This window comes from Mycteria americana, chromosome 1, assembly GCF_035582795.1.
Source record: "Mycteria americana isolate JAX WOST 10 ecotype Jacksonville Zoo and Gardens chromosome 1, USCA_MyAme_1.0, whole genome shotgun sequence".
NCBI classification, from domain to species: Eukaryota; Metazoa; Chordata; class Aves; order Ciconiiformes; family Ciconiidae; genus Mycteria; species Mycteria americana.
In genome coordinates this window covers 154,686,040-154,706,105 of record NC_134365.1, presented here as the reverse complement: position 1 = coordinate 154,706,105, position 20,066 = coordinate 154,686,040, and the positions used below count along the sequence as shown (strand labels likewise).

General features: G+C 41.9%; 2 protein-coding genes across 3 annotated transcripts; both read left to right on the top strand.

Annotated features, from left to right (window-relative positions):
• Positions 1–8,210: 8,210 nt before the first annotated feature.
• LOC142420921 (uncharacterized protein CFAP97D2-like) lies at positions 8,211–19,366 on the top strand. 2 transcript variants are annotated; one of them, XM_075525252.1, is made up of 3 exons: positions 8,220–8,334; positions 11,794–11,874; positions 18,113–19,366. In XM_075525252.1, the coding sequence occupies exons 1-3, from the start codon at positions 8,242–8,244 to the stop codon at positions 18,245–18,247; spliced, it is 309 nt and encodes a 102-aa protein (XP_075381367.1). In that variant the 5' UTR covers positions 8,220–8,241; the 3' UTR covers positions 18,248–19,366. The 2 variants fall into 2 exon arrangements, 1 of the variants encoding a protein (XP_075381367.1); XR_012778816.1 differs by lacking the exon at positions 11,794–11,874 and having other exon boundaries at positions 8,211–8,334; positions 18,113–18,248.
• On the top strand, positions 14,361–16,614 carry LOC142420928 (sperm axonemal maintenance protein CFAP97D1-like; the record flags this gene model as incomplete). The annotated part of the gene is made up of 2 exons (XM_075525269.1): positions 14,361–14,455; positions 16,319–16,614. Coding segments are annotated over 2 exons (330 nt in total), but the record flags the coding sequence as incomplete, so codon positions are not given.
• Positions 19,367–20,066: the final 700 nt, after the last annotated feature.

Below are 20,066 nucleotides of genomic sequence, written 5' to 3'. Positions count from 1 at the left end.
GAAATGTGGTGAATTTTACTGCAGTTTAATAAGTATGCATCCATTCTCATCTCTCCCACATTAGCCTTCTGTGGAACTGCTGTAACGAAGTGACAACAGCAAATGATCTTGAGAAAGAAAAACTGAGCAGCAATGGCACTTTCTACTTTTTTAAAAATACTGGGGACTGCTGTTTACAATAAATATGTGGTTATGCAAGCGGGCATATAAACGCCCATATTTCACAAGTCATTGCATATTAGCAGCCATAATCATCACTTTCATATCATCTTTGCTTTTATGTCATCAGCTCATCTGCTGTCTTCTCTATTCTTTATGAGAATTAATTTGACAAGACAGGACTCCATCCTTACTCTCCAACTCCAAGGCAAAGCTTCAACCCCCCTCAATTTAGCAGCACCAATAGTATCTCTTCTGAGGGGACTGCAAGGAGAGCTCTTACCCCATCTTCTCCCTCATATCCACCTCAGGGGATTGTACAGTCCCCAGGGGGAAGCCACTGGGATTATACTACCAACATCTACCGAAAAACACCCATAAAACACACACTTCTCTGCCTCCCAGATATGTCTCAGTTTTGTGGTATAAGCAAGATACATATGACAGATGCTATAAAGTTTACATTGACTTTGGGAAGCTTTGCATAATTCATCCACAGCCAGTGGTGTGAGTGACACAGCTATCCCACATGCAGCTATAAACCTTGAATAGACTTTTCCATGTAGTCACGCGTTTACTATGGGTCAGATCCTGTGGTCTTTCACTTGCTCAAAAATCCCATTGAAGCCAATGCTGGCAGGTCAGCTTGCAAATGCCACCCTCTCTCTGCATGGTGAATAGCTCCCATTGAACCCACTGGGATTACTCATGTGTGTGAGTAACTACTAACGAGAGCAAAAGGAGCAAAATCCGGTCCTCATTAGGGACTGCTAATCTGAAAAAAACCCTGCCTCAGTCAGTAGTACCACTCAGGCAGAGCAACTCTGCTGGTGAGGTGCTACCTAGGAAAGGCAATGTGGCACAATTTGGCACCATTTTTTTAGCATGTAATTCTTTAAAGCATCAGCTAATTATCCAGGCATGACTGCATGGAGGAGCTCCCTCCCATCACAATACGTGAGCAAAGATAATCTTACACCATGAAACACAATTAGCCAGATGGTTATTTGGAGGTTTTTGGAAGAGAAGCAATTTCTCTGATCTGGGAGATAAAAAAAATCAAAGCTGAATTAAAAAAAATCATACCACACTTGATTCCCAAGTATTTAATTACATATTATCATGGGTAACTACTAATCGGCTCCAATTATGCAATCTTATTTTATTGCTGTTGGAAACATATTTATAGCCACTATATAATGTGTATATTTAAGTCAATATCTGAATAAACAGTCTGGAAAACACATCATTTGTACCCAGATTTGGTTACTAGTGTGATTAGCATCTGCCACCTGCTGGAAATAGCTGTGATATCTCAACTAAGTCCCACAGATGGAAGGTCTGGTCACTCATCGAACAAGCAGAAATGTCAAAGAGCAAAATATGCTCCTTGTACCCAGGAGTTTATTCCTCTTGCACCCACTGGGAAAGTTTAATTTGCACATGGGGCTATTTATGTACATTCACAGAGAAGCCATAACATGACATTGTTTAAACAAACAGAAATTTAATTTGCTATGGAGAATAATGTTATCTGCCTCTGTCTGACCAGAAGGCAAAATATATAAACTGAAACTAATGCACCCAGCTAATCCCATCCCAAACTGGCATAGCACTCTTGCCACTCTGCTGGAAATGGCACAATTGCAGGTCCCCCTGCGCCATCCTCACAAAGGATTTCTTCCTCTACCCAATACAGTTTAGCATTGTCTTTGAGCCTCATTTGAAGAGACTGACCATTCTGGCTTTATGGTGGCCCATAAAACCCTTAAGGAGAACAAAACCTGCCTGTCCAAAACATCTGCTCTCACTCAAAAAAAAAAAAAAAAAAGGAAGCGAGAGGGTTTGGATGAGGTATTCCTCAGAGTGCCAGAACCTTGTAACTTGCTGCCTCTGTGCCAGCAAACCAAAGTAATCCAAGTAAGCCAGAGGGTAAATCCGAAGGCAGCACTGCAAGACTCGCTTTCCTCTCTTGCTTGTGTGGAACAGGCTGAATAGTAGTAGGACACACAGGTAAGACTAGCAGTTCTTGTCAGCGTCCTGGCTTATTGCATCTGACCGGCCGATGACGGGACTGTAATTTTGCACTTGGCAGGTCTCCCCAGGCCAGTGGGGAGAGACAGACAGGTACAACTAGATTAGAGTTTCAGACCTTTGTTTTTCCAAAAAGCATACCCAGGCCCTTAAGCAGCCAACTTCTATGTGCCCAACAGGTTTAGAAGAAGAGCCCAGGGTTCACGTTTAGATAGTGCTTGCATTCAGGGAAACAGTGCCTTTCTCTGGGTACCTTTCAGTTATTTCTGAGGTCAAAGAAGGAGAATGAAAAATGAAGATGGGGATACAAGTGATTTTTGAAGGTTATCCAGGTCTGTGGGACAGAGTGGAGAAAGAAAGAGAAAAAGAGAATACACATCCAAGGACCTAATAAAATTATAACTAATTCCTCATTTTCTCCACTAACTTGTTTTAGCCATTATAAAGCAATCAGATGTTTATAGCAGTAAGATATAATATAAGCCCTGAAAGCAATATAGCAAATCTAAAACACTGAGCAACACATTAGCAAGAATTAACATTGGCATCTGCTATCACAGGCCTCCTGCAGAGCGCACCTCTGCCCGAGATGCGCACCGCTGGGCAGAGGTGCCTACATCTTACTGCAGCGTACAGCATTCACGTAGTTAGTGAACACTAACCACAGCCCATTCCCGTAACACGCATGCACCACCGTGCACCCACCTACAAACGCACAAAACAATGTTTCTGTTGCCATTTGCTTTTAGCCGAAAGCCTTTGCTGCTGCACAGTGCTTTTTCTGTTCTTAGGAGGTCACTACGCTTCAGGCCTCTCCAAGTTTTCTCCTCTGGGCTACTCTTAGGAGGCTACCACTCTCTTCCAGCAATGTGGGCCTTGCCTGCACTGGCAAGTTGCCCTCATTCCAGCCACAGATTTAGCTATGCCTCGTGCTGACAAGTGGGCTGAGGTTTGCTCTTGTAATGCCTGACAAGGGTTTGATGCAAAGAAGAGACCCACAAATTAAAAAACTGCCAGACAAAGAATCAGCAACACTTCCAGCCTACCCACACCAGAAATCCTCTCACCGCTACAGTAACATTTGTATCCAGGAAAAGGTTAAGTTCCCTAGGCAGATGGGGCACATGGCTGAATGCTGGGTCTGCTGGGCCAATTCACCAAGCCCTCTTCTGCCCCAGGACATGCTGGCTTCTGGCTACAGACCAGCTTTTCAGCAGCAACAGCCTGCTCCCAGTTACCTTCTCCAGGGCCTTCTGGGGTTACCCGGAAAGTGCTCCCCTCCTTGGGCAAAGGTGGGGGACAGGGCCCTGGCCTCAACTCTGCATGCGTACTCCATAGCACCCACGCCATAAGACCAGCCCTCCTCAGAAAGCTAAGGACTACTGCACAAGCAAACTGACCTCAATGCAGAAGCTCAGTCAATCATCTGACAGTCCTCTCTTCTCCCTCCCACGTTAAAACCACTGAGGAAAATTAGTTATCAGCACTAGTCTACTTAGCATTTTTGCTGTAGATCAAGGAAATCCTGGATCTTACCATTGTCGGAAAGATTTAAAATTGTGTATGTAGATATAAACATATGTATATATAAATAAAACTCCATATAATTATGGCAATGTTTTTCCCTTCCTCTTCCTCTTTTCCCACCCCCTTTCCCTTCTCTCAATTTCTCAGACAATAAGTGGGAAATAACCTTTTTTTTCTCCCAGCCAAAAAATAATTCCTGCTCAAAGCTTCCAGAAAGGGTCAAGTCTAAAGGAAGCATCTGGTAAATCTGCTTTTGTATTGCAGCGGGAGCCATAGCCCTCACGTCCCCTTCCCTTTGCACCACTCAGCGCAGCAAGCGCTCGTGCCACACTGGGAAGGGTTTGCTCTGCTGCACACGTATGCATGAAGACACACTCTGTGTGACTGCAGGCAGCCCTTCGATGGAAGCGGCTAGGTATGCTGCATGCACAGACAGAGCGGGTCCCGCTCACCCCAGCAGGTTTTCCAGTTGCTTTTTTTATCCCCCTGACTACAGATGGACTTTTCAGCTCCTCAGTCGAGTGGTTTGCTTGTGAGTTATATGATAAGGGTGTGTGCTTGCAGGGTCAAAGTCACAGCATTGGATCCTATCATGTAACATACTGAACCGACCAAAAAAAAAAATTGGCTTCTCTCAGCATCTCCAAGTGCCCATCCAGGGACAGGCAATGAATGAAAGGAGACTGGGCCTGATCCTCAAACACACCCACAAATTACTTCAGTCCTGCAGTTCAGTCTATGCATGTGCCCAAAGTTGGTCAAACACTTCATCGAATAAAGTGAGGAATTGCTATGACTTTAAAATAACCAGGAAAGCTGTCAGCAAAAACCCAAGGACTTACTTTCCTCTTCACACATGCAGAAAACCTTTAAAGCTTTAGAAAATGTACATTCTGCCTCTTACAGTTTCTTACTATATATACAAAGTTCATAGCAAAAGCAAACAGTGGAAAAGGCACTTCTTGTCACAGTGAGCAACAGTACCTCCAAAAACATGATCTATATTGGGAGTGCAGTGGGAGAAGCAGCATCTTCTTTAACTTACTCCGTAACTGGGCCATAAGCATAAGCAGCTGCTGTAGCTGGCAGCTCCTGAGCCAGCCCGAGCTCTTCTTCTGGCCAAGACGGTGAGAGAGGAAAGGGCAGCAACTCGCTAACCTTGCAACATAGTTCAAGGGGGAAGTGACTCAAGATTCAAATTCCTAGCAGCAATACCAACTGCAGAGCTTACAGTCCTATATATTATATGAACAGGTTTGCTCAAAAATCAGAGCAAAAGAAAAAAGAGTTTAAAAAACAAACCCAGAAACCTATGAGAGCTGTAGGGTGCTGAGATCTCAGAAAAGAAGCTCAGCACAGTCCAAGATTGCCAAATTAAACAAGTAGACTGGTAATGACCACCTTGCTTTTATGCTGCAGAAAACACTCTCTGCTTTGTGTGAAAGCTGAATGTGTATGTGTCTTGATATATAATGGAAAATACATTTTTTGCAAAAATCTTCTTACATTCATTATCTACTTATTTCTCATCTGTTCTTCTTCAGCAAGTAGCTTTTGCTATCAAGAAATTATATGCAAGTCCTTCTGCACACAACATGGAAATTCCCATGGCTGTCACTTCATGAAATTGTATAACCTACTGAATAAATGTTTCATAAATATCTGTTTTATGTTGTAGAGGTAGTAGGTTCAGTCCTGTGGTTTGTTAAGGATACTTCATGAGTCTGCTTTGACTAAGCAGTGAAATGTGTGCTAGTTTTGGCTGGGATAGAGTTAATTTTCTTTACAGTAGCTAGTACAGGGCTATGTTTTGGATTTGTGCTGCAAACAGTGTTGATAACCCAGGGATGTTTTCATTACTACTGAGCAGTGCTTACACAGAGCCAAGGCCTTTTCTGCTTCTCACCCCACCCCACCAGCGAGTAGGCTGGGGGGGCACGAGAAGCTGGGAGGGGGCACAGCTGGGACAGCTGACCCCAACTGGCCAAAGGGCTATTCCATACCATATGACGTCATGCTCAGCAGATAAAGCTGGGGAAGAAGAAGGAAGGGGGGGACATTCAGAGTGATGGCATTTGTCTTCCCAAGTCACCGTTACACGTGATGGAGCCCTGCTTTCCTCCAATTGGAGATGGCTGAACACCTGCCTACCCATGGGAAGGAGTGAATGAATTCCTTGCTTTGCTTTGCTGGTGTGCGTGGCTTCTGTTTTCCCTATTAAACTGTCTTTATCTCAACCCACGAGTTTTCTCACTTTTACTCTTCCGATTCTCTCCCCCATCCCACCAGGGGGGAGGGAGCAAGCAGCTGTGTGGGGCTTAGTTGCTGGCTGGGGTTAAACCACAACAAAATGCTACTCTAAACAATCTCCTGTTGTAGCTGTAAGTTTAGTTTGTGAAATTAGAAAGAGGTAGGACCTGCTGTTACTGTCTTCCAGCACCATCTTCTGACAGAAAGGACCTGCTGGACCTTAGGTAGTTCGACATTAAGACAGTCAATTTTGAAACTGTTGAGCTTTTGCTTTCCTTACCCCAGAACAAAACAAAACCCACCACCACCAAAAACCCACCCAAAACCAAGCTTAGAATGAATGCTTATACAATCCACAGCTTCTGAGGGTAGAGAGAGCACAGGAAACCATGGAGGAAGTTTAAAGCCACTTCCCTTCTGTGACAAACTTTAATTGAGAAGCAGCTGGGAAATTATTCCAAGTTATTTCAATTTCTTGGTGGGCCATGGTTCCATCAATGTAAGAGGCTAAGTTTTCTTTATATTTTAAGGGCTTCATCAAAATCAATGAAAAGATTCCTTTGATAACGGTGCCCTTCAGATCTGTTCATAACAGATGTCCATACACATGTAGCATTTAGAAGACCAAGGCCAAGACCCTGCCAAGCAAATGAGGGCCTACGTATTTCTACTTGTTCAAGAGCAAAATAAAATTGTATTGTGTGCACAGTTAGATTTTATATATATTTGAAGAAATGCATTTTAACTCTGTACTCTATTATTTTTACTGACATTCTCCACATCTTCCTGTTACATTAACAGGAAAAAAATAAGAACCCAAGCAGCTGGAAAAACGTACTCTTCAATTCGTTCCATCATTTGTCTGAAAATAAGGGTGCTTGCTTTACAGCTCAAAATTAGTATGTATCAAGGTTTTAATTTTTTGTCTGTTTCCATCGTTTAAGCACCATTTCACACCAACTGTAATAAAAATCACAAACCCCTATATCCAGCCTTACTTTGCTACTGAAATGCAAAAGTTAATCAAGATACAGATTCAAGAGATCACTGGCCCTTATTCTGTGTTGGGTAGTTGAGTGATAGATGTGTTGCTCTTCCCCTGCACCCACATGAGATGCTGTGTAAGAACAACCTGCACAAACAGCCTTGTGCTAAAATGGAGTATCTCCTGGTTCATCCTTGGACAGACCATTCTGGTTAGCAAATTTTGGTACTGTCAGCCATAGGTTCCCTTCTTACTTCCCAGTGCTTTTATATAAATGTGCATTATCCTACCTGTTGTAAAAGACCCATGACAGCTTCAAGTTGTAATTCAAGTCTTCTCCTTAGGAACTACAGGCCTTATCAAGAAAATGCATGAGCGAAAAGCAAAGTCCTTCAGGAGTCTGCTGGACCCAGCTTCAGGGTGCTCTGCACCACAAGGACGGAAACATCGAATTAACGGTGTCAGGTCAAGCCCAGCTTTGGAGGAGGCCAAGCTGAGCTGGAATGAGCAGAAGCACTTTTTCCATTTTTGGGTGGGCCTGAGAAAACATCTTTGCCTGTTCATCTCCCTGCCAAACTTAGCCTATGAAGAATGAAAGCCAAGATGGCTCTGTGTGAGAACCAGGGGTCAACTTGGTAAATAACTGGCTTTTGCACATCTGTTTGAGCTTTCCGTAACTCATTAGCAATGAGATGGCATGCAGCTAAAGAAAGGTGAAAAGGCTATTAAAAACCAGAACTATTTTGCTATGAACATATTTGCTGGGGCTTTTGAAAAGTGCATACTTATCAATGAAAAAAATGTTTTAAACAAGTTATTGCAGTGCAAAAGATGACACCTCCCACTGTGGGTTTCCTCGGAGCATTACTGAGGCATGCCATTCAATTCAAGGCTCAGCAAATATAGCCCATTATGCAGTCCTTTGCATATTTACGGTAGTGTGCAAAGCATTATTAATAGTTTACACCACTGTCTTTCTTTCGTCAGCAGGAGGTAGGTCTGGCTAGTGAAGTATAATTGGTAATCTATTTTATATATGAAAAACATACTCTTTGGAATGCTATAACATTCAGTTCTTGTTTGCTATTTGTTAAATGTATTGTTTGAAATGCTACCACCAGCTATTCATTCTTTTTCTGAGCAGCGATGCCATGACAACCCCCACGTGACCGGCTACAAACATACCACAAGTCTCCAGGGCTTTGCTTTAGGAAAGGCTCAGACTGGTATTACTCATACTTTTTTTTTTAAAAGCCCAGATTCAGAGGTGCTTTATTTTGTGCAAGATGCATCGAGCCTACCAGCCAATTTTACCATGTGGCAACAAATATCTTCAGCTAGAATGGGACAAAGCAAAGTATGAAGAACACAAGAAAAGGGTAGGTACAACTGTTTGATAAAGAGCAGAGGCCTTCATGAAAGAATAAGCTTACCCAAAAAGGCTACAGCATCTCTCTACTCATTCTTAATACTGTTATGAAAGCTACTGATCAACAATAAGGTACAAGAGACACATTTTAAGAATATCCAGCAAATACAGGTATAGCTTTTGTGTCCATTTAGAGTTATCATAACAATGATGTTCACCAAATTTAGAAGTGAAAAAGATTCGGTCAGTCATCTGCTCCAAATCAGTAATAATGCAGGACTGCTCCCTCTTGAAAATCCGTAAGTAGCGAATACCATCAGCGATGATTCAACTGTATTGCTACCTTAGGAAGATTGTATCACAATATAATTAGCTTTAATACGAAGAAATAGTTCTTCATTATTTCCATACTGGGTCTGTTTCATTAACTGTATAAAAATATCTTCCTTCCTTCCTTCCTTCCTTCCTTCCATTGTTCCCATAATTTGACTTGCAGGTGGAAAAAAGTTAAAGATGAGGTAGAGAATTGAATTTGACATATTTTTCTAACCAAATTGGCAATATTGAAATAAATAAATAAATTTCCTTCTGTGTGAATTAACCTGAAGAGGCTTCCTATTGTATATAAGCATGGCTATTTAAACAGTGTCTCTTTTAAAGCAGGGAACTGATATTAGTGTAGCTGAAACACTCTCAGCATCCGCTGTGCATACAGAACTCTCCTTTGTTCAGCACACAGAGCACTTCACACATGCGTTAAGGCATTCAGAGGTCAAGAATAGAGGTTAGATATCATTATGATATATAGTGAAGAAATGTATTTATAAAGAGCAAAACATTTCCCACGACTCAACTGCTCTTGGATTAAACACAAATGTTAATTTCTGAGTGCAAGCAAAGAGAAAGAGTAACTATCATGTTGGGCAAAGGATGGCTTAGAAGGTAGAGAATTTTGTTCCTTATTACAGGGTTTACACCAGATCAAGTAGTGACTAACAAGGTCTCCAATGGCCAAGAGCGGCCTTTTCAAGCATCCCTGTGTTGTCATGAGCTCCTAAATTCCCATGCTAGTGGCCTGGAAATTTCACCATGCCTTCCAGTGGCATGAATTCAGGCTTGCTGTGGTGAACGCCAGCTACCAGCGCAGCGGTACCTGCAGGCTGGGGTAACTGAAGGCAGCAGGGCAATTTGGCAGGTTGTCCTGAATGACACAGCCCCCTGTGACACAGGCTTCTGCTCTGCCAAGAGAGACAGGGATTGCTCTGAGAAAATGTAAGGGTGATGTGCTTGGTGATGTGCAGGCTTTGCATTGAAGGAGCCCACAAAAAAACCACCACAAACCACCAAAAAACAGAGCGAGAGAGAAAGGGGAAAAATAAGAAGCAAGGAAGAAAAAAAGGTAACACACAAAAAACCCAAAAAAGGTACACTTCTTGGAGAAGACCACTAAAAAGATAGCAATGGTTAGGGATAAGTAATAATTTTCTCCATGATGCAAAGGTACAAAAAAATGCCAGCACGTTTCTATGTACACAAGAGCAAATACTTCCTGTCTGAATAATTTTGTTATTTTCTTAATGGAAGAAAGGAACGGGGGGAAAAAACAGAGTTACATCTCCTCTCTGCAACATTCTGCATAGAATTAAATATAAAATGGCTCCAAAAGCACCGTGGCTCTGGAAAGTGCTACAACAGAGATTAGGGTGGGCTTAAAAAATACCAGATTTTACCTTTTACGGTTGTGCATATAAGGACAGAAGAGAAATTAATCATAACACTTTCCATAAAACGAATTCCACAGAAGTGTTGTTTCTAAACCCACCTTTTGTTGTTCAGGTGTGAACAGTTTGCATATCTATAAAATCAGAGTTTGCATAAATATCACATTTTATTCTTCACACCAGTGATTTCTACTGACTGATACAATAACAACCCTCTTTTACAAATTGCATGTTGTCTTGAAGTTATTTTTAAGATAACTTAATAGCATGATAATTTAAAGCACCTGAAGAAGCAGAGGAGCTAGCAGCAGCAGAAGCCAAACACACCAAAACCCTCAGAGATTTACCAAGTTTAATTCTGCTATCCAGTAAAAATCAGCTACTTAACCTGATGGGATCTAGAAAGGATTAAGATGAGCACTCTCATCTCCCCCTGAAATCAGCTGGAGTTGAGAGCAGTCAGCCCCTTCTGGGATCCCACCTCCTCAGAGATGACTGCCACAAAAAAGCAGCTGAATGTTTTCACAAGAAGCCAAGCAGTTCAAGTAAATTTCAGACAAAGCTAGAAACTGCTAAACGTTGTCCCAGTTGATGCTGTAAATTATTCGCCCTGTTAGAAAAGCAAGGAACCTGTCCTGGTAGTATGTATGACAGGTCTGCCATCAGGGATTCAAGCCTCATCCTCAGCTCATCACAAAGCTGCTACAGAAAGAGACGTGGAAAACTTCTGCTGGACTCAGGCAGTGCTTTGGTCATGCCCTGCTGCGTGCAGTTTGCGTTGGTGCTGTGCCTGCTGCTCTTACTTGGCAGCCTGTTTTTTTTTAAATCGCAAGTATTTCTCTCTTCTTTCTATATCACTGAGTCTGCCTGAGATGGAACGGTTCAAGTATGACAGAGGGACAATGTTTATCACATGTATTTCATGACAAAAATCATGGTATTGTTGTTTTATCTGGGTAACCAGGCAGTGAGACCAATCTGGTCTCACTGCCTGCAGGACCCCAGGCTGACAGAGAGTGGTCTCCCCCCTAAATCCTGACTCGCTCCACTCCCCGTTACCAGCTTTTCTTCCATGGGGTTTCTTCAGTCCAAGACAGCTCACAGGTTATTCTTCTTCCTCATATATTGCACAGCTGTTTAGGTCAGGATGGAGATAAATATTATTGTGTCACTGAGCTACCAACTCCATTAAAATAATTAGATCCACAATTTACTTCTGATGATCATTCTCTGAAGTGCTAATAAGAGGAGGCCTGGGAATACTTTCAACAGAAGTCGTCCTTTTCCAGTATTCCTTACCTCTTTCTGGCAGCACCCTAAATGTGCATCCCTTTGGAAGACCTGGCACAGCTTAGGAGTACCTAGGGCTTTCTTACACTAGCCTTTTTATTTCTGCTAATTCTGCCTAATGAAAACTGCCTGCCTTCTCTTAGACAGTCTTTCCTGTATCATAACATCAACACCACTGTAACTGGACTGTATGTTAACTGGACTGTATGTATTTTTACATTTCTCCAACATAAAGAGCACTTTGCATCTTCAGCAGACTTTATAACAACCGCCTTTAACATTTTCATTTCCCACTACTCTTCTTCTGGGCAAGTCTGGCTTTGCTGATATAATGAATCATATGTTTAATAGCGTTACTGCTGGCTAACAAAACAGAACATGAGAATTAAGAGATTTCCCGTAATGATATGCAAGGGTATTTCCAACAAAAATGAATAAACATTTCATTTCTGTTGCAGATTCAGGCAGCAAAACCATTAGTGGACACAAATGCCCCTGCAACATATGGCCACCTTCATCTGAAGTTAGGGAAGCTGAAGGTATAGTACTGGCTATGTCACTGAGCACTAGCATGCTTAGCTTCACGTCTCCTCTCAAAGAAAACAAAGAGACTACCAGATGGTCACAATTTCAGGGCCTTTTTTTTTTCCTCAGTGCAGTGATTGTTGCAACAGGACTATCAGGATCCATGAATAGCACACTCCCAGCAGCATTAAATAACTTATTTTATCTTTATGATTATTGATTAAATCAGAGTGCTTCAGATTAACAAGGGCTAAAGTGTTCAAATAGCCTCCTAAAAGGAACTTCTGCACAACCATGAAAAAAAATTCACAAATAACAAGAATAGCACAATTATCAAGATACACACAGAGCAATGAACTGAATAATAGGATGTTAACATATTCAAAGCACAAGAAATAACAATGGGTAGCCTTGACTGGCAGTTATCCTTCAAAATCTTACTGCTCCCAAGAGGCAAATTTTTAATAAAAGATGAGAGTGGAAAATAAATTGTTACCTAATTAACTCTGCTCACTAAAAGGAAACAACAACAATTAAAAAACCCCAAACGTGAGCACAGTAGAAAATACGTGCAGCTAAACCCTGTCAAAGACTTAATTTCCAAACGCAGTGCCCCTTAGGCAATGGGAGCGTAGCCCATGTAAGGACTTCAGAATTAATTTCCTTAAAATTGTTTATCGTCTCACTGTGTGACATAAAAATCCCCAGGCACCTTAAAATCATTTCACTAGCAAAACAACTCATTTCTGGCCCCATGCATAAAATCATATGCTATATTAGGACGTAGATTCAATTGCTGTTGTTAATTTTCTCCTATTACCGTAAAAATAACACAGACAAAGTTCATTTGAAAATGAAACATTGCATAACCCCCCCACACACGCAGGTTAACAAAAAAAACACCAACCGGAACCCATTACCCTTAGGCATGTTCCTTGGAACTACGGGTCCTGATACCTGGAAGTGAGACTGCGGTCCTAGTCCCTTTCTCATCCCCCTCCTTTCCAAACTGCTACAGAAAGAAAGAAAAAAACCCTCTAATGTTGCAATCTTCTATTAACCAGTTCTTCTTTACAATCATTCTCCTCAAGGTTATTCAGAGCCTGACGGGATTACTTAATGCACCAGTTTTAGGTACCGTTATACTACAGTGTGACCAGCATCTGACCCACTTTGGTTATAAACCCCAGCAAACAAGACAGATGCACTAGATTCTCTACAGTAACTTGCTACTCTAACATTAGCCACCCAAAACTATCAGAGCTGGATCAGCAGGATTTCCTATTCATTTTATACAGGACATGCAATATCTTTGGAGTGCCTAGAATCAAATATGGAAAAAAAAAAGGAGGAAAGGAGAAGAGTGAATTAGTATGCTCAAAACAAGACTCTCTCTTCATTGATTCTGTTCTGAGAGGCTTTTGAGAATGAGATGTTGAAGTCCAGCTATGAAAAAGAGGGCTTTCCCTGCTTTCCTCCATCCAGCCTTTCTCTGGTTTCCTCCAACTCAGCCCTGCTGGAGAAGGCATTCTTGGGATACAGATAACTTTGAAAATAAGTTTTCCTCTTCACCTCTCCCCCATTTCTTCCCAATCCCCACAAACACACTTTTAGCATGGACTGGTGTTCTTCAAAAAACAATATGGTAACATTTTTTACAAATTAGACAATGCCCTAGGATATGTAAAGGGATTCTCCCCCCTCCATTGGACTCTTTCAATTTTCATCCCACTTTTGACACAGTTAACTTCAGAGATTGAGATTATTAATATCTTCCATCTTAAAATCAAATGTAAAGAGGCTTAAAATCATGCTAACAATGAACAGAACTAGCTTATACTGCCTCATATATCTCTCTCCATTTGTTCATTACACCCAGTTGTTGCTTCTCTTCTTACACTAGCCTGCAACCCCGCCAGGACAAAAACGGCCTGCAACTGGACCTAATCCAAATCTCACTGAAGTCAATGGAAAAATTACCATTTGATCCAAAGCCCGCCAAAGATAATGGAAAGACTCCCATTGACTTCAGAGGAGTCTGGATGAGTCCCATCATGTGTTTGTACAGTGTTCATCACAACATCCTAGATTTTGACAAGAGTCTATGAAGGCTGCTAGAGACAAAAGATAGTGATGATCCTGGAAAATACATTGACAAATATTTATAGAAATTCCACTTGCACTGATGAAATGCATTTGCTAATCGTGCAGGCTGCTGCTGTGGGTGCAGGAAAGTGTTTCAGGGTCAAATTCAGAGCATTGCAAAGGGCTTTCTCTCCCTGCGTCACCATTAAAATGGTGAAACAAAGGGTTCTCTCGACACTAGCACAGAGTTTTACCTGATCAGTGTCTGTCACACTCTGTGCAGAGGAGGGGACAGCAATTGTGAACACCCTGTTAGGTGTCCGTGATACATCACTGCTGCTTGCTCTGGCCTTGTAAAAACAAAAGCATTTCTTTATCCCTTCTGTCCACAAAGTTGGGGGAAGACTGACGTTCTGTCATTGAAAGAGACAACCATTTGCTGCTGGAGATGTCCTGCATCATTAGAACAAAGGGACAAATCGACAACAAAAATGACTATAAGGCCAAAAGGTAACATCAGCAGCACTATTTCTATGTAGTTATCAAGTTACCTTCCCAGTGACAAACATAGCTAAGGATAAACTGCTCTGTGAGGACACGTATTTTAAAAGGCAGCCTAAGGTATAATCAACACTTCAGAAAGCCATTTGCTTGCCCTGTCACATGAAATCCAATGCCGGGTCATTTTTGTCCTACGCTCTGTTGAAGAGAAGATGGCTTTAAATTGGTTTTTCAGTTTAATAACTGAGGGAATGAAAAAAAAATGAGAGGGAGAACATTGCCCTACTTTAAGGAAATAAATGAAGCAAACCTATTATGTCTCAGCAGAGCTGTTGTTCCTGCTAAGTGAGTCACTGCTGCTGACTTTGCCAGTTGTTCCTACAGACACCACCAGAAAGAGGGAGATCCAAAGCTTAGAGATGAAATAAAGACAGAGCAAAAAATAGAATTAAAATTAAAAAGAAAAGTGGAGCAGGAAGCAGCCAGAAGCAAAAATATAATTTACTGCCCAAAGGAGACCAAGCAAAATATGGCTTGAGGATTTATCACTAGGGAGAACCATCTTACATATTTTTGATTCAGGAGGAAATTCACACCCTGAATATGGCACAGCAAACCAGTCAACAGCAGGGACAGGCTTTTGAAGTGAAGAGAATGGTTTGTATAACTCAGGTGGTGGCTCTTCCCTCCTGTGATTCATTTACAGACAGACTACTTCATGACAGACTGCTCATCAGGCCCTAAAGTGGCTCCAGACAGCAAAATGCAGGTCAGGTGCAAGTGACCTAGGTAGAACTCACTACACATCACTGTCACAAATATCCTGACATTTGCACAGTTCCTTGGGAAGACAGAAATTACCTGAAACAGTTGGTCATGTCCACATCATGCAAATCCACATCATAGCACTTATGGCTTGTTACTAGTGAATAATACCCGGATCAGTGCAGGCATCAACAAGCATCAGTTAAGTCTGCTGCTGAAGGTGTGATTCCACAAGATATGGAAGGAGCAGAGCATCCTCCCCCTTTTCCTTCCCTCTCTCCCTTCCTGATTCAAGTGGCAAAGTCTTGTTATTTTCTTTGGATCAACTCTGGTTTTCATCAAACCTCACCATTAGCTAATTAAGCTTGAGACAGCAGCAGAAAACGAACCCAACAAAAACAAACAAACCTGGATAGTTTTTCTGCCACTTTCTGCAAAGTGATGAATTCCAGGGCTGGTACAAGGGGTGGAGAAGACCACACAGCTGGGAGCAGTGGGGAGATGAGCAGGGGAAGGAAAAGAGCAAGTCCTTCCTTTTTTGGTGGCAGGAGATTGCTACGAGATCAGCTCAGCTGCCTGGGAAATTACGGTCTAAGAAATCACAGAAAGTTTCCAAGGCATTTGAGGCAGTATGCTTATCTCCGTTACCTTCACGCTTCCCAACTTGGTTCATCAGGTTTGTCCACAAAATAAACATATAAACCAAAGTAACTGAAATTGATTGTTAAGCATCTCAGACACCAGCCATGCCCTTACCTACAGTACTGCACTACAGCAATTCCAAGACTGGAGGGTTGGCATTAATCCAAGATAAAACAAGCATTTTTTTCTCTTGTAAAATGTACCAAACCTCCATATAGGGAGGGCTGTGTTTGGAAGATACTGAACAAAGACTATCCTCTTAAGAAGGACAAAAGGATTGGGTTGCAAGGGCTGGTTAATGCAGATCAAGGAGGAGCAAGTCCCTGTAGGAGAGGTATAAAACCTTAGGCTAATTTTCCCCTGATACTGAAGATTGACAGATATTTCACATTCTGGGTTCCCAGCTGTGGGAACATGAACAAGCATGAAGAAGTTTGATTCTGCTTATATGGTCTTCCTCTCTAGTTTAAATGGAGAAAAACGAAAGCAGGAGCTGTGGAGAGTGAACCAGGAGAACCGTGCCACTCTGGATAGAATTACAAAGTCCCAGCCTCAGTATCAAGTTCAGCGATGGCATGAGGATTGGCAACAAGCTGCAAAATACATGGCCAATGTTGCGAGATATCCTCGTGGGCGGTGTAAATCACAGAGCCGAAAGGTAGCCCTGAGCTTCTGTTCTTTCCTTCCCGGTTATTTCTAGATTGGAACTGCCCGTAGAGTGCATTTCACTGCGCTTTTGCGCTGGGGATTAACTGCACGTGGCAGCCAGCCACACAATTAACAGCCTTTCATTTATACGGCCACTCTTATCAAATGAATCCCAGAGTGCTCTTCAGACTTTATTAGGTGATTTGTAAGTGCTGTAGTTTCTACAATCAGACTGTCCACCACGGAGAGATGGTACTCTCAGAAATAAATCTAAAAATAATTTTTAAAAAAAGAAGCAATGGCTTACCAGTTCCCTGAGAGAAACAGCCAAACACTGCAGCAACATTTAAGGTGACCAAGTGGGCACATGCGTTGAGGGCTCCAAAACCGACACTGGCCATTCTGTGCAAAGTAACCAGCTTCTTATTTTCATTAGTAACAGAGGTAAAGAAAACAACAACAAAACAGCTATACAAGGTATTAGCAAGCTTTCCCAGAGAAAGAAAATTGACTGTCTTTAATCTTTGCATGTCCAAACTCCCTGGCTTTGAGCCCGCTAACTCACAAGCTCCTACATTTCCTCCCAAACAAACCAGAGGGAAGCTGCAGCACTGCCCACCGGCCAGGGAACTGGCACCAGCTCTGCCTTTACCCATCCTCCCTGTCACCTTGGACTGCCGGGCCTCCATGGTCACGTGTCTTGATTTGGGAGGTATGTCCTCTGTCACGCGAGTCTGATTCAATATATATGGATGTGGCTCAGCCCCTATATTCGCTACCTTACCCATTACCTCTAGCCTGAGGCCACTGAAATAAATCTTTCCGAAGTCTGTAGTTTCTGAACATATGTCAAAAGATTTTCAAATGTGTAGCTCATCCAAATCTATTAGAGTCTTTGGAGGACAGTAAGTGGTATTTGTTTTATCCCAGGACTGTCCTTTTGCCAAACCTTTGGTCCCAGTTCTAATTCCAGAGGATTTGCTCAGAAGAGGCAAAGCACTCAAAAGAAAAAGCAATAAAAATTGTGGTATTGTAAATAAGAAACAGAACCTCTCACCAACTTCTGTCCAGAGACCATTCTTGAATACAGCTATACAATTTTTAATAAAGATTTCCAAAACTATTCAGTCTGAGGCAGAAAGCAAGTATAGAAAGCTTCAACCCAAACAGTTAAGACTTGACAAAGAAATAAGCAACTAAAAGAGAGGCTTCTACAATGGAAAATATTAGGCAGCTTTAATTACTGTGGAAGTATCATTACAAACCACAGAATTATATTAAAAATAGTAAGGTTGTAAAGCCAGGTACTCCATAATCAGGAAGTACCAAAATTATGGCTGTAAGATATTTTTCGGGTATTTATATGTTCACCAACTTTTGATTTTGGCAGATTTTTATAAATTCATAAACAAATTCTCATAGGGAACTAAATACATCCTGCAGCCTTCCCCACATCAACTGTTAAGTCTGTGCTCCATAATTAATAGGTACTAGAACACCTGTAAGAAGTAGTAGTCACTAGAAAACACTTTTTTCCAGTCTCCAGAATCAAGGCAGTGACAGGTTCTTTATTTTACATATATTTATATTGATTTCTCTCTTTTCTGGCAGGAAGAGCAATTTAAAAAGAAAACATCTAAACAAGACAGAAAAAGAGAAAAGCACCTGAAAGAAGAAGGTGTGAAGAGTAAGATGAAGGAAAAAGAAAGAGAATATGGCCACCAGGGAAAGGGAAAGAATAACTAGAACAAGCAGAGTTCCAGAAATAGTGTTATTCCAGTAGTCTCCTGTGAAAGCAATTTAGGAAGTAGCAAAGGGCTCTTACTCCCTCTTGGATAGCTACAGCATTTGGAAATTTTGCTGTCCTCGGCCTTCTGCTTTGCCCTTATTTTGGCAGTCATTCCTTTCCTGGCGTGGTGGACCAGCAGAACAGGGGGTTGCAAGCCCATTTTGTGAATGCAACCCTGTGCATCAGCATACTTTCATTTCTGTAGTTCAAGTTAAAATACTGCTGTTCCTATGCGGGTGATAACTTCCAGCATCGGAAAAGACTGGACTTGTGAGGGTGGTAACCTTGTCAACTACACAGTTAAACTCGGCAAAAATTGTAGTAACAACTCCAGAATGAGCTGGAGTGCCTGGGAGAATCAGATGGAAGGACTCATATAGTTTAGGATACTAGGGGTTTAAGTATTGTGTAAGAGTGTAGCTATTAAAGACACCAGGTCTTCAGTATAGTGAAAAAAGCATACAGCAAAATGGCATAAAAGCCATTTCCCTTATAATTACCAACAAAACTCCTTTGAGTTTTTAACAGCTAGCAAAGAAGGAGCCTAACTAGGAGAAGGACTGTAAGCGAGCAACTGTAGCATAACTAATTGATCTGATTAAGATTTGGGCTTTTTTCCCATGTGACAATTTTCATCTCAGTATCCAAGATCTCCCCAGTGAGGACCCAGTTGGCTGACAGTAAATACTTCAGAGCGAGGGTTTTGGAAAGGCTTCAGAGGCTCTCTGAAGCCTCTGAGCCCCTTGCTACAAACGAGGGAGAGCACTTGGTGGACCAACGCCCTCCCACCACAGCAACACTTCCTTCTTTACTCATCATTTTATGTAATTTTTGTGTCAGTCACAGCAATTGCATTCACAGAGCGAAAATACATAAAATTTGTTTCTTGCTTCCCTTTTAATGGGATTTAGCAGCTTGAAAAAAGGAGAAACAGCAACACATGAGCCGTCGGCTTTCTGCATGTTATAATCTACCACTCTTTTAGACCATCATTGATCTACAGTTCAGGGGACAGACACTTCTGTTCTGCAATGTGTATTCTGTATTACTTGTTTTATAATTACACTTCTTCAAAAGAAAATGTGTATTAAAATCACAAACTGATCTTAGCATAGCCAAGCGAAGTAGCGTCAGTTGTCTCAGAAGAGGTAGCAGTCGAAACCAAGCATTGAACCAATATCAGCTCTTGCTTTATCTGAAGCGGAATTTCATCTGTAATCATTTTGGAGGCTGCCAACTTTCCAAGCAGATGCCCCAGCAATAACTATTTACTTCCTGGCACTTGGAAATGCTTTTGAAGACATTTTCTCTTTTCTCATTTGCAATATGGTTCAGTGAATAATGTTTGAAGTGCTAATGATGAAAACTTATTTTCTGAAGCACAGAAACTCTAAAATACAAGACTATGTTTTTATAGTACTGAACTGAGAGTAGAAATAACAGCTACCATAACCACCAACCCTCTAGTACTTCAGTGACTCTGCCATACAACTGCAAACTCCTGGCTTCAGAAAATTCACAGCTTCCCAGGGCAGGATCCCCAAACCCACCACGCTAGAGAGAAAAGCTTCACCATACCTAAGTGCCTGGGTCAAGAAAGAAAATGGATTCTTGTTTGCCCAAAGTAATGGTGGGACTGGCCCGATGTGCTGTGGCAATATATGTCCTAGAGTGCATTGAGTATGCCTAGATCCAGCATAGAGGGGGTGACCCCCCCGCAGCGGTCGGCCACAGGGCTCCACGGCTGGTTGGAAGTCATCTCAAGCCACCAGCAAT